General features: G+C 51.7%; 2 protein-coding genes across 5 annotated transcripts; one reads left to right on the top strand and one right to left on the bottom strand.

Moving 5' to 3' along the window:
* The first annotated feature begins 4,111 nt into the window (after window positions 1–4,111).
* On the top strand, window positions 4,112–10,087 carry ncaph2 (non-SMC condensin II complex, subunit H2). The gene is given in 23 exon segments (XM_055020823.1): window positions 4,112–5,226; window positions 5,305–5,406; window positions 5,486–5,556; window positions 5,651–5,714; window positions 5,790–5,846; window positions 5,923–6,002; window positions 6,076–6,098; window positions 6,101–6,208; window positions 6,279–6,339; window positions 6,341–6,415; window positions 6,465–6,483; window positions 6,548–6,560; window positions 6,563–6,580; window positions 6,583–6,609; window positions 6,688–6,790; window positions 6,853–6,896; window positions 6,973–7,043; window positions 7,884–7,977; window positions 8,112–8,181; window positions 8,265–8,313; window positions 8,385–8,486; window positions 8,563–8,712; window positions 9,867–10,087. Coding segments are annotated over 23 exon segments (1,701 nt in total). The 5' UTR covers window positions 4,112–5,055; the 3' UTR covers window positions 9,996–10,087.
* On the bottom strand, window positions 10,079–11,704 carry LOC129351959 (protein SCO2 homolog, mitochondrial). 4 transcript variants are annotated; one of them, XM_055020819.1, is made up of 2 exons: window positions 11,611–11,704; window positions 10,079–10,965 (listed from the first exon to the last, which is right to left on the bottom strand). In XM_055020819.1, the coding sequence occupies exons 1-2, from the start codon at window positions 11,649–11,651 to the stop codon at window positions 10,173–10,175; spliced, it is 834 nt and encodes a 277-aa protein (XP_054876794.1). In that variant the 5' UTR covers window positions 11,652–11,704; the 3' UTR covers window positions 10,079–10,172. The 4 variants fall into 4 exon arrangements, with proteins under 4 accessions (XP_054876794.1, XP_054876796.1, XP_054876797.1 ...); XM_055020821.1 differs by having other exon boundaries at window positions 11,599–11,696; XM_055020822.1 differs by having other exon boundaries at window positions 10,079–10,962; window positions 11,599–11,696.
* Window positions 11,705–13,348: the final 1,644 nt, after the last annotated feature.

Raw genomic sequence — 13,348 nt, 5'->3', positions numbered from 1 at the left:
CTTTCTGGCTGTTACGAGGCCAAAAGCTTCAGAGGGAAGCAGCAGGTCAGACCCGCTTCTTTCGATCCGGACCGGACCGGACCGGAAGCTCTTCCTGCAACAAGTCTTCCAGTTCTTAGGAGAATCCTGAACCGGACCCGGAGTTGCAGCCTCCCAGTCCGGCTCGGCAGCGGTTCCCTGCGGGGAGAGGAGAAAGTCCGAACAGAACCGAACCTATGCAGATAAACTGGAGAAGAAGCCGCAGCGGCTCGATCTGCGGTCACACAGGTGCTGCTGGAGAGGAGAGGCGGAAACTCGCTCTCCTCTCCACCCGGTGGGCGGAGCCAGAGAGTCCCCTCTAATCGGGAGAAGGGGGAGCCCGCCATGCAGCCCGCGTCAGGCGCCGGGAGAAACCTCTGACGTGCTGCGTGATTAGTTTCATTATTGGTCCCTGGAGCTGCGCGTTCCTGTGACTCTAGTGTGCTCCGTGCGCGTCTCAGTTTGGACTGCAATGTTTCAGAAACAGCAGCGGTTCTCAACATGAGGTCGGCAGACAGAAGGACGGACCGGCCGCTGCGTTTCCCTCGAGTGAAGGAAACCAGTCTGATGGCCCAGTTCCACCAGTAGAAGGCCTGAAGTTTTTCCCTTCAGAAACAGCTGGGATGTCCATCATCAGGTCATGGATGCTACCTGATCCCTCCTGCAGCTGTTCCAACTCTGGTCCTGGTTCTGGCCCTCTGACAGCTTCACTGCAGCGTCCGGCTGATGAACGACTCCTGACAGTTCCTTGCTGCTGTTGCAGTGGTAACCCTAACCCCTTACTGTCGCAGGACAACTCAGAGACAGAAAGGACTAACAACCACACACACTCACATCTAGGGAGAATTTAGAGACTGTGGGAAGCTAGAGATGCAAAGAGAACCCACCATGCAGAAAGACCTGGAATCGAACCCAGGACCTTCTGGCTGCAAGGCAACTGTGCTACCAACTGGATACCCTTTACCAGGGGTGTCAAACTCCAGTCCTCAAGGTGTCCTGCAGTTTTTTGATGTCCCACAGATACAAAACACAGGAATGAAATGGCTAAATGACCTCCTGTGTAGATCAGTTCTCCAGAGCCTTGCTAATGAGCTAATTATTCTATTCAGGTGTGGTGCAGCAGAGGCACATCTAAAAGTTGCGGGACACCGGCGCCCTATACTAATAGGATATCCAAAAGGTAGGATATCACATATCTACCTTTTTAAAAATATTTTAAATACAGAGGCTTTCGTAAGAATTCAATATCATCAATATCATTCAATATCAGGCTTCAACATGGATTCCAAATTTCTGATATTCAACGTTTATTTTCTGTCTCCCAGCAGAACCTTCTGGTCCGTTTGGTTCATGAACGCCCTGGTGGACAAAGCTGCTTCGATATTTAGCAGAACCCAACGGGTCGGTGCTGCCTCTGAGCAGAACCGGTCCGCCCTCCTCTCAGTACATCTGCAACTCAGTTCTATTTCTAGACTCTCTGATCTGTTTTTAGCTGCAGTGGCTATCAGGATATTTTAAGAGTTTGGACCAAAATAGATCAGAACCAGAATCTTCATCCGAACCAGAACCATTGGGTGGTTCTGGCCTCATATCCAAGTTTTAATGACATGAGGCCAGATGAACTGACCCTTGACTTTTGACCACTGACCCTCTGTGAATGACAGCTCAGGCTTCAAAGTAGGTGAACCATCTCTGACCTCTGACCTCTGACAGCACAGAGGTTACAGAAGTAGCAGCAGTAATGCAGTCGGACTCAGAGCAGCTCTGGTTCTGTGGACTTCTCTCCGACCCAGAACAGCAAGGAACCAGACTGAGCGACTTCATTAACATCTCAGTGTGACATCACACACTCCCATGATCCTCTGCTGTACCTGACAGATGGAGGTGATCAGGATCATCCCAGGAGATGCTGCCTCCATCACACACACACACACACACACACACACACACACACACGCACACACACACACGCACGCACGCACGCACACACACACACACACACACATGCACACACACACGCACACACACACGCACACACACACACACACACATGCACGCACACAGACGCCCCGTCCTGGTCCCTGATTGGTCAGAGGTGTTTGTCCAGCTGCAGGTGGGCTGTCGGTCCGGACGGCCTGGTTGCAGGGACCTCTCGGTTCAGAAACAGAACCCTGCCATGGTCCGGACAGATGGAGCCAGAACTTTCTGATGACCGGGTCAGCAGCAGCTGATGCAGTTCAGGTAAACCAAACCAGAACCAGGCCGCCATCCATCTGAACCTTCTGTAGGCCCGGTTCTGCTGCAGAGCTGTCAGATGGAACCGAGCCGTATTAATGGGCCGGGTTTCCGACAGTGATTCATGTTCTGTTCTGGTTCTGCCCGGCCCGGCCCGACTGGGCCTCTGGGATCGCCGTGTTCTGATGGATTCCTGCTGCTTCCTCATTCGTTTCCTGATTGGACCTGGTCAGAGCCTGTAGAACCGGGACCGGCTGGTCTGGTACCAGAGCTGCACGTTGCCATGGAAACGCCTCAGCAGGTGACCCGGCCAAACTTATTCAAGCAGCCCGGAACACGAGTCAGAACCAGAACCTCTGAAAGGTTCTGACGAAGTTCTCTGAGATGACGATGCACATTAGTGGCTCGTTGTCATGGCAACGGTGAGTGTCAACAGGGATCAGCTGTTCAGAATCAGAACCTGATCAGAACCAGAACCTGATCAGAATCAGAACTCTAACTGTAGAAACCAGAAAAAACTTTGAATGATCTTGTTTCTGAATGTGACCTGGTTCTGGTTCCGGTTCTGGATCAGAGATGATGATTCAAAGTGTTGGTTCCTGTTGTGTTCCCTGTATGGCAAGCTGTTGAGCCATTTAATTCCCAGACTTCTGTCCACTGTGGCTGGATGGCCCACCTGGATATTAAATATTAAACAGGTTGCCCTAGGAGCTACTAATCAACCTCAAGGTTCTGCTCACTGGTTCTGTTCAGATCCGGTTATGATTCTGACTCATAAACAGATTTTAACAGGAGGCTCTCCTGGTTCTGGTTTTGGTAGTGACTCAGATCTGGACTGTCCATGGAGCAGAGACAGCCATCATCACTGCTTCATCTTCACTCAGGTTCATCCTGGCAGCAGAACCCAAACTGGACCCGGAGGATGACCCACTCAAACCCAGAATCTGGCTTCATCCCCCGCTGAAAAGAAGAACCGACTCGGCCCAATTGCTGGTTCCACATCAGAGCAGCAACTGGTCAGGAGGAAGAGGAGGGTTCTGCATAAAGGAGGAGAAATATTTATAACTCCAGCTGCTTCCGCTCACAGTAAGAGGGCGGGGCCAGACAGACGGAGGGGGCGGGGCTACAGTCAAAAAATATAAAAAATACAATATAATGAAAATATAAAAACGGATATTAATGTAATAGAAAAACTTGAATAGGCCAAAATAAATAGGCCTATTTATAAATAGGCTATATTAATAAATAATCTTGACATAGTAAAACTGGCTCCAAACGAAATATAAACAATTTATTATCTTATTTCCAGACCCGTAATGTAAAAACTACTTCCTGTCTTTCTGAGGCTTTCTGACAAAATGCTGCCATCCTGTGGCCACAAAGCCACATCACATCTAGTTTTTCTGATTTAATATCTTTCTCATAGTTTTCCCTCCACATTGTTTACCATTTTAATTATTCAGTGAAGAGCTGTTTCTGCTGCCCTTTAGTCCAAGACAAACCGAACAGCACAGAGAAGCTTCAGGAACCAATAATCACCTTACCCGTGATTCATTAAATATATTTAATAAAAATTAAAACAGATTAAGACTTTTCTTAGGTGTTTTAATTTTTTCAAGACAGTCTGAAACTTAAAATGGGAAATCAAACAAATAGTTTTGTATAAAATATTTTACTGGCAACAGCGTTACTGACAAAGGAGCCCTTGTTTGTTTTTGTAAGTAATGCAGTGGTTCACCTGCAGGTGGCAGCGCGTTGAGTAATAGCGCTATAAACCATAGAAGAAAAAAATTAAGCGCGGGTTGTTTGAGTGTTGGTTGATTGACAGTGAGCTTCGATCTGATCGGTGAGTCTCATTTGAGTAAAATAATCTGAAATATTCCGTTTATCATGAGTTAATTGAAGCATGTTGGTGCCGTTAATGACGTTGAAACGAGTTAACGTCATCACATTGGTAAAGTGACCTGTTTCCAGCTGTGCAGTCTGATGCCTAGCCAGACTCCGTTTATATTTTGTCAGCTTTTGGATTTTCAGTTTCACTTTGGGCGAACCGAACCGGACCGAGGACCATAGACGCTGTGGTTGTTGTCGGTCGGGTTGTCGAATGTGTTCGGCCTGGGATTGGTTCAGCTAGGTTTTTAATTTTCAACATTTTATTCAAGTTTAAATCAATGCTATGAATAATAAACGGAACCAACTCTAGTAAAAACTGCAACACCGAGATCAACCTGGACTGGATTATTCTGATCGAGGATTATTCTGCTCCAGTAGCAGCAGGACATCAGCAGCTGCTAACTCTGAAGAATTAAAGACATTTCTTCCAACATTTCATTTCCCTTTGGGATTAATGAAGTGGTTTTGAATTAGAACTGAGTTTGGAACAAGTGTGAATAGTAATCCGAACTTTATTGAAGTTTCACAAATCCGAACATGGATTTAAATAATCTGCTCCTAGAGCAGAATAATCCAGTCCAGGTTGACTTGGTTGCAGTTTTTACTAGAGTTGTTTAAAGGTGCGGAAAGTAGAGAATAATTAGGTGGAATCGCCCTTTAGCCATTTCTCGAATTGGAACCAACTTCAGCTTCGTCCGGGTTCTGGAGTGGTTCCGACCTCTATTGCATATTATTAGTCCTCCTGATCAGACCAGCTTCTTTGGATCCAGATCCAGCTGTTTACCCGTTCAAAACCGCTCCATAGAGGTTCATTGGTTGTTCTGGTTCCGGATGTGGATCCATGTTGGTTCTGCTCAGTTATAGAGAACTTTTGGTTTAACCGGTTCATTGGCTTTAGCGACGACCCAAATGGTCTTAGGTTCTTGGTTCTGGCCCAGAATGCCGTCTCACCTGTCCGTCCCTCCAGTTGTCATGGAGTCCACAGAGAGCAGGTACGCCCACCTGCTGCAGCCAATCAGAGAGCTCACCAAGAACTGGGAGATCGATGTGGCGTCGGAGCTTAACGACTACCTGGAGGAGGTGAGCTTCCTGTCACGTAGAAATCTCACGTGGTCTCTATGGCCTTTGACCTCTGTCCACCTCTGTACCTGGCTGCAGCTGGATGAAATGTGCATCACCTTTGATGGAGGGAGAACAAGGCTGAATTTTGCTGAAGCTGCGCTGCTCATCCAGGGCTCCACCTGCATCTACAGCAAAAAGGTGGGAGGGGCGTGTTCAGCGTGACGTCATTGCATGGGCGGGGTCATGTGGAGTCACGGCTTCCTGTCTGCTGTTGCAGGTGGAGCTGCTCCACAGCCTGGTGTTCCAGACTCTGGAGTTCATCAGCGACAACAAGAAGTGAGCAGGGCAGCCTGAGGGTCCAGAAGGTCGGGTTCTGGTTCTGGAGGCACCTTGGTTCTGGTTCTAGTTCTGGTTCTGGTGTCTCTCCAGGCGCAGCCGGGAGGGGGGTGGCCCAGCAGGGGGCAGCAGCAGACCAGACAGAGCAGGAAGCTGAGGATCTGGCTGTGGTGAGAACAAGAAGCTAGCTGTGACAGGGTGCTGAGCATTCTGGGTAATGTAGGCAGTGCTTCTCTCTGCTGTAGTTCACTCCTCTGGAGCTGGACGAGTCAGCCACACCCCTTCGGACGGAGTCTCACACGGTGAGTGTCCTGTCCTCTGCGTGTCTCCTATCCTCGCCGTGTCTGCTGTCCTCAGTGTGTTTCTTGTCCCCTGCAGGACATCAGTGTGGTTCCTCTGCCTCCAGAGGCCCTGATTCCTCCTGAGACTCAGGAGAAGAACAAGCTGCCTCTCATCAGGTTTTCCCCGCCTCATGTCTCCTGTCCCCTTGCCCTCGGCTGTGTCTCATGTCCCCCTGCCTCCGCCTCCCAGCATCGGGGGGGAGGTGCTGTGCAGCCAAAAGACTTCCGGGTCAACCTGTTCCTTCCGGGACCTGATGACCTCATCGTTCTGATGCTCCAATCAGCTCCAGCCTCCAGGTTCCTGGTGGACCAGTCGGCTGCAGGTAGGCTGCTGCTCTGCGCCGGCTCCCCCTGCTGGTCAGAGATGACCTGACCTTCTGTTCCCTCCTGCAGCTGAATCTGCGGTGACCTTTGACCCCGATGAAGCTGCAGAGGGCTTCCTTCCTGTGCAGAGGAATGGACCTGGAACCGGACCAGGAGGAGCACATCGTCGGCAAACAGGTCTCGGTCGGACGGCCTCCTGAAGACGGGTTCTGCATGGTTCTGGATGGGGGGGGCGTGGCGGGCGGCAGGAGGAAGAGGAGAGCCTCCAGCTGCTGTAAGAGCCATTTCACCTTCATCACGCCGCTCCTCTTCCTCAGGCTGACTCTCAGGTGTTCCAGGTGAGCAACTGGACCCCCATGACCCGTACACCGCCCTGGAGGAGACCGGCCCCTCACACCAGGTGATTCCCGGACCGACCCAGTTCTGATGCTTCGTCGCCTAAGCATGACTTCTGATACCTCTTCCTCCTCTTCCTCAGGGCGGTGCTACCGGGTTCCTGACGGTCTGGATGACGGGGGGAAGAGGAAGAGGAAGCGGTCGGTTCTCCAGGACTTCCGGTCCTGGTTCCGAGGAGCCTGTGAGTTTCTGCGACCGGCCGGTCCTCCCTGTATGTTCTGCTGACTGACCCGTCTTTCTGTTGCAGTCCAGCCCCAGAACCCAAGCTGAAGGTCGGACCCAGCTTTCCAGGTGCGCCGGGACTGCCTGACGGGTCTGGGTCAGAACCAGAACCACCATGCTTGGTTGACGCTCTGTGATTTTTCAGACCTCAACTACCTCTACCTGAGGACCCTGAGGGACAAAGTCCGGAGACAGAGGACGCTCTACAGGACGCTGGTGAGTCCAGCAGATGGACCGCCGGCTACTTCCTGTCTGTCCAACTGTTTCCTGTCCAGCAGGAAGCAGTTCTGCTGGACGAGAAACGAGGTTTGTCTGAATGGACCGGTTCTGGGCCTCGTTTATAAAGCGGCGCCATATTTCACGCAGAACAGCATGGATGAAAATGAAGGTGCGGTGAAAAAGTGGCTTGATAACTTTTGACCTGCAGCCACAGAAACTATCTGAACTTTGATATTTGAGAGTTTAAACGATGAAACTGAACCGATTTATCCTCAGACAATAAGCCAACACAAAATAAAGACAATCAAATAAAGATGTGAAAACATCACAACATGGAAATAAAGACTAAACGATTCGTCTGAATGAATCTATGAATCATTTATTCAAGAGAAACCAGGGCTGATCGATAGCTTTGATTACTGAAGCTGATCGATAATCTCAGGTATATCAATAGCTGCCTATATGAGCTGCTACCTGAGGATCTGTGGAGCCATTGATCAGAGATCGTATTGATCTGCTGGTTTATTGGCGTTTAGATTGATCCAGACTGATCATCCTGTGGTTCTGAGCAGAACTTGAAGCAGGTACTGGTACTGGTACCGGTTCTGCTCTGCTTCCTTTCAGGTCTGATGGTAGAAATTTCTCCTTCGTCAAGTCTCAGTGTGAAAACTGCAAACTGTTTAGTGCGGCAGGCCCCTGGTCACTCTCCACTGGTTTCCAGTTTCTAATCGGTGTGAGCTTTTCTTGTAAAGGAAAAAAATGCATCAATAAGTCGGTGAATTAACAGGAAGTTCTTGACTGTACTTCCTGTTGCTGAGTAACTGTCTGGTGTCAAAGGGCGTCGTCATGACAGAGGAGGAGCTCCGAAGAACCTTTCTGCAGCTGGAGGAGGCGGGGCCAGTGGATGACATCACACCTGCTGAGCTCCTGGGTCAGTATCTCCGGTTCTGATCCAGTTCTCTGCTGCGTTCAATGAGGTCGTCTGAGCCGTTAGCAGTAGCTGACCAGTGACCTCTGACCCCAGACCCAGCAGCAGGTTCATCCCTCTGCTTCGTCCTCCAACAGGCGGAGACTCAGACGACTCGGACGGTGAGCTGGACGGCCTTCCTGCCGTGTTCAGAGAACCGGACTCCGACCCCAGGTACGTGACCTCCAGGCGACCTTCAGTAGAGCTGTAGTGGACTGGAGGTCGTCAGGTTCGTGTTCTTGTCCTCCAGCAGAAGCTCAGCGCGACCCGACATATGAAGAGCTGGTGAAGCTGCGTGTGGTAAGTGACTCGTAAGACCCGGACCGGACCGCCTGACCCGGACCGCCTGACGCTCTGTGTGGTGCGTTCAGGAGCAGCTGGTGGTGCACAGCCAGGGCTACACCCAGGAATCGGCTCTGTCCCGCCGGGTCAGGGACTGGGAGGACAAGATCCGCCCTGAGCTGGCGCTGCAGGTGAGACCGGGATGCTCCCGGTTCCGGCCCGGTTCCGGCCCGCTTCCGGGCCGCCGCTCACCGCTCTGTTTTCCAGGAGGACCGACCTCCGTTCGACATCCACGCCTATGGAGAGCGGATCGTCGCCCAGCTGGGCGCCGTCGGCTGCAGGCGCTCCTTCGCCTCCATCGTCCGCGGTTTGGACAACATGGAGGCCTGCAAGCTGCTGCTGGCGTCACTGCAGCTGGTAAACCTGCTCCTCTTCCTCCTGCTGCTCCTCTTCCTCCTGCTCCTCTTCCTCCTCCTGCTCCTCTTCCTCCTGCTGCTCCTCTTCCTCCTGCTGCTCCTCTTCCTCCTGCTGCTCCTCTTCCTCCTGCTCCTCCTCTTCCTCCTGCTGCTCCTCTTCCTCCTGCTGCTCCTCTTCCTCCTGCTCCTCTTCCTCCTGCTCCTCCTCTTCCTCCTGCTGCTCCTCTTCCTCCTGCTGCTCCTCTTCCTCCTGCTCCTCCTCTTCCTCCTGCTGCTCCTCTTCCTCCTGCTCCTCTTCCTCCTGCTGCTCCTCTTCCTCCTGCTGCTCCTCTTCCTCCTGCTGCTCCTCTTCCTCCTGCTCCTCTTCCTCCTGCTGCTCCTCTTCCTCCTGCTGCTCCTCTTCCTCCTGCTCCTCCTCTTCCTCCTGCTGCTCCTCTTCCTCCTGCTGCTCCTCTTCCTCCTGCTCCTCCTCTTCCTCCTGCTGCTCCTCTTCCTCCTGCTCCTCCTCTTCCTCCTGCTGCTCCTCTTCCTCCTGCTGCTCTTCCTCCTGCTGCTCCTCTTCCTCCTGCTGCTCCTCTTCCTCCTGCTGCTCCTCTTCCTCCTCCTGCTCCTCTTCCTCCTGCTCCTCTTCCTCTCCTGCTCCTCTTCCTCCTGCTCCTCTTCCTCCTCCTGCTCCTCTTCCTCCTCCTGCTCCTCTTCCTCCTGCTCCTCTTCCTCCTGCTCCTCTTCCTCCTGCTGCTCCTCTTCCTCCTGCTCCTCTTCCTCCTGCTCCTCTTCCTCCTGCTGCTCCTCTTCCTCCTGCTCCCCCATCTGGTTGTCGTTCAGCTCAATTCATTATTCAAAGCAGATTAACAGGTTTGTAAGGAAACCCACCAGAACCAGAACCAGAACCAGAGCCGGGTTCTGTACATTACATACAATAAATCATCTGATTTATTGTTCAGACTCAAAATGTAAATTTTACTTTATCCTGTTGGAAACAGAAATAATGTTGTCATAGCAACAGGTTTTGTTAACAGTGGCAGGTCAGAGGTCACATCAAGATGTTTCATCTTTGATTCTTTGCTCCTGTTCAGATTTTGATTCATTATGTTTTAGTCCCCCACTTTGCTGTGGTTATGAGTTGACCTTTAACCCTGGCTGTGTCGCCTGCAGGCCAACGACTACTCGGTGGAGGTGGACAGTGCTGCGGGCCTGGAGGACAGCGTGGACTCCATGTGTCTGACGCTGCTGAGCACGCAGCGAGCCGCGGACCGCTTCAAGACGCTGGCGGACTCCAGCTGATGGGCCCGGTTCTGATGGGCCCGGTTCTGAAGGGCCAGCTGGACCGGCTCCTGTTTCTCCCTAATGAAATAAAATATTCACACTTTTGGCAGAAAGTAGTTTTATTGAACCTGATTCTCAAATAATCTGATCGTGTCCCTTCCTGCTGAAGAGCCGCTGGTTTGCATGGAGACGGTCCTACAGCGGGACGTGGTTCCGGATGTGGTTCCGGATGCTGTCGGCGACCTGCTCCGGGCTCTTGGTTCGGTTGTAATAGTCCAGAAAGAGCCCGTCCGGACTAACCAGGTACAGCAGCACGCTGTGGTCCACGATGTAGTCTCCGTCCTCGTCCTTCGGCCCCGCGCTGGCGTACACCCGGAAGTCCCGCCCCGCGTGCTGCACCTCTTCCGGCGTGCCGGTTAGCCCCACCAGCCGCGGGTGGAAGTCCCGGACGTAGCGGGCCAGCGCCGACACGTCGTCCCGCTCCGGGTCTACGGTGATGAAGAGCGGCTGCAGGCGCGGCAGGTCCGGGTCCCGGTCCAGCGCCGACACCACGGCGCTCAGCTTGTCTAGCTCGTCGGGGCAGATATCGGGGCAGTGTGTGAAACCGAAGTAAAGGAGGACCCAGCGGCCCAGGAAGTCCTGCTTGGTCCGGCGGCGGCCCGTATGATCCACCAGGCTGAACGTCCCCTGACCCAGAGCCACCGTCCGGAGCTGCTCCACCCGCTGCCGCCGCCGCAGCTGCTGCTTCTCCTGCTCCACCCACCACCACGCGCCGAGGAAACCAGCCCCGACCAGCACCGTCACCCCCAACCGGGTCCGCAGCTTCAGCGCGGCCCGGGACGAGTACGGAGTCCGGGACAGGGACCGGGCCAGAACCCGCTCAGGTCCACTGGGATACAGGTACTGGGCCGTCCGATGGAGACACAGCAGGACGCCACCGCCTCCACGGAGGATGCGCCTCACTCCCAACATGGCCGACGGTTCCCTGCTGGAGAATGATAGAAAATGAGGGGAAAGTACAATATGAAAAGAATGAGAATGTGAACAACATTAGAGAAAATATGAATATTTCTCATGTTTTTCTCTCGTTCTCTGGGAGAACATTAACAGAACATGCAGCCATCAGGCTGCAGGTCACTGATTAGTTTCCGTGTAAATGCGGCAGAAACAACAGCAGGCATTGACATCAGCCTGTGCTGGTGTAGTGGAAGAAATGGAATTAGATTAAAATACAGATTTATAAATTTAAATCCATACAGGGTTGGGGTTTATTTCAGTTTAGGAGCGGCAGGCGCTTGACCCGACCAACATGGCGACCATGGCGAGCGCTGCTCTGCGCCACCCGGCGGCCATCCAACAGTCCTGCTGTGTTGTAATTGACCTCTCGCAGCGCGTTACAGCCGAACCGAGACTCTGCTTCGACTCAGAGGACCGGACCTGACCTCTACAGAACAGCCCAGCGTACCGAACCGAACCGAAGGATTTACTACACTTAGAGAATAAAAGCTCGCTACCAGTTTAGCGTAAAGCTAACAACGTGAAGTCCGTTTGAGCTTCAGTAACCCTCTTGAGGTAATGGCTATAAAAAGGTTCTGACCTCATGGTTCCGTTCAGAACTCACCTGCTTCCTCACCTGATCAGCACAGAACCATCTGCCTTTGCTGCCACTCGCATCTGATTGAAACACACCACTGATGTTTCCACCCGGACCAGAAACACCGCCGGACTGCCTGCTGCTCAATGGTCCGTTCAAAAACGAAACAGTCCAATGACTGGCAGAGCTGCGATGTTTTCCTTCAGGTTCCGAGTCTCACAGTCTGTCCTCAGGTTCTAGAGGAAACCGACCCGATCAGAACCAAAGTTCTGTGGAGGGAAAACCTCTCCGCGAAAAGTTCCTGCAGTTAGAGCTCAGAAAACTAAGGGAACCCCTGTGGAGAGACTCCACAGAGCCCAAACCAGATCCTGGTTCTGATCAGATCCTGGATCCAGGATCCTGGTTCTGATCAGAACCAGGATTCTTGTTCCATCTGATCAGAACCAGCATAGCATCTAAACAGGTTAACGAGCTAAATTATGGATCTTAGTCAGAACCAAAACCCAGAACCTTTTGCCTCCAGGTTTATAAATCAGTTTTTATCAGAGTTGCTCCTGAAACAAATATTTTCCTTCAATCGGTTCAGAACCTGAAACCCGTGCAGATTGTTCCAGGTCCAAATTCTATGGAATGAAAACAGTCTTAACACATCTTTGCGTGTGTAATACTGGATTTATAAACTTTCAAATAAAATAAACCTCCTTCGCCCAAAACGTTGAAAAGTGCGCACAAGTCACCAGATACACACAAAACTGCATTCCGGAGCTGGAGCTGGTGCGTTTACATGCTCGTAGAAAGCTGGGTCATCTGAGTTTTGCTGCGAGTCTGGTGATTTTATCCTAAACGTTTCTCACTGCGCTCAAAGACGCTAGTTTGGTGGAAAACTAGAAAACCAATATCTCATTATACCAGGTCAGAACCACGGAGATCAGAACTGGATGAAAAATGGACCTTCTGTCTGGGTCAGAACCAGCAGAATGGATCAGAACCAGTTCTGCTTTGGTCCATGTTTATCAAGAGCAGATAAACGATTCTGTTTCAGCCCATGAAGCTCTAACTCATCCTATTTATATTTCAGGATCTGGTCCAGTCGGAACCATTTGGACTGCTGACCCGGTATTACCAGAATCAGAACCAAGTGAGGCAGAAATTAGTTTCTGTTATCAGATCAGAAACAACCTGAGATGAACAGAACCGTTTGATTCTGAAACATTTGATTTCATCTGATCCGGTTCTGATCTGGACTTTAAGTCCTTCATGTTCTGCAAAAGGTTCTGGATCGCCTCAGATAGTTAATCAGGACCTGATCAGAACCTGACTGGTTCTGATCTGTTGAAGTTCTTCTGGAGCTTTAACACGTTGAGTGACATCACGGCACCCACAGCATGACCTTTGACCTGCTGGACAGAGGTCCATCCAGAATCTTTTTGGCCCAGTCCAGAACCCGCTTCAGTTCAGAGTTCTAGCAGAAGGTTCTGGTAATATGGGCCTGTAGGAACCGATCGGCCCAGATGAACCCAGAACAGCAGCTGGTTTCCGCAGAACCACAAGACCCAACAAATCCGAACCAGAACCCTGATGGTACCACTGAAACCCATCTGACCCGCTGCTGAACCTCAGACGGTTTTGGATCAGTACCGAACCCTGATGGGTTCTGTCTGTTTCTTCTTTGAGGACGTGGCAGCTCCTCCCCCTCCCTCCTCTCCTTCTGATGCTGCTGACCAATCAGATGAGGAAAGCGGCTGCAGCCGCGCTGTGATTGGCCAGAAGTTGGGCT

Source organism: Poeciliopsis prolifica, unplaced genomic scaffold (assembly GCF_027474105.1).
Source record: "Poeciliopsis prolifica strain line A6 unplaced genomic scaffold, Auburn_PproV2 SCAFFOLD070, whole genome shotgun sequence".
Lineage (NCBI taxonomy): Eukaryota > Metazoa > Chordata > Actinopteri > Cyprinodontiformes > Poeciliidae > Poeciliopsis > Poeciliopsis prolifica.
Note: the sequence above shows the minus strand (reverse complement) of the source record. Positions and strands in the feature narration are given on the sequence as shown.

Bases quoted from the DNA above. Each gene is read 5' to 3' on its own strand.
- LOC129351959 (XM_055020819.1), bottom strand. From the start codon at position 11,651: ATGCGAGTGGCAGCAAAGGCAGATGGTTCTGTGCTGATCAG. The intron at 10,966-11,610 runs GTGAGGAAGCAG...ATCATTCTCCAG, and splicing joins GATGGTTCTGTGCTGATCAG to CAGGGAACCGTCGGCCATGT.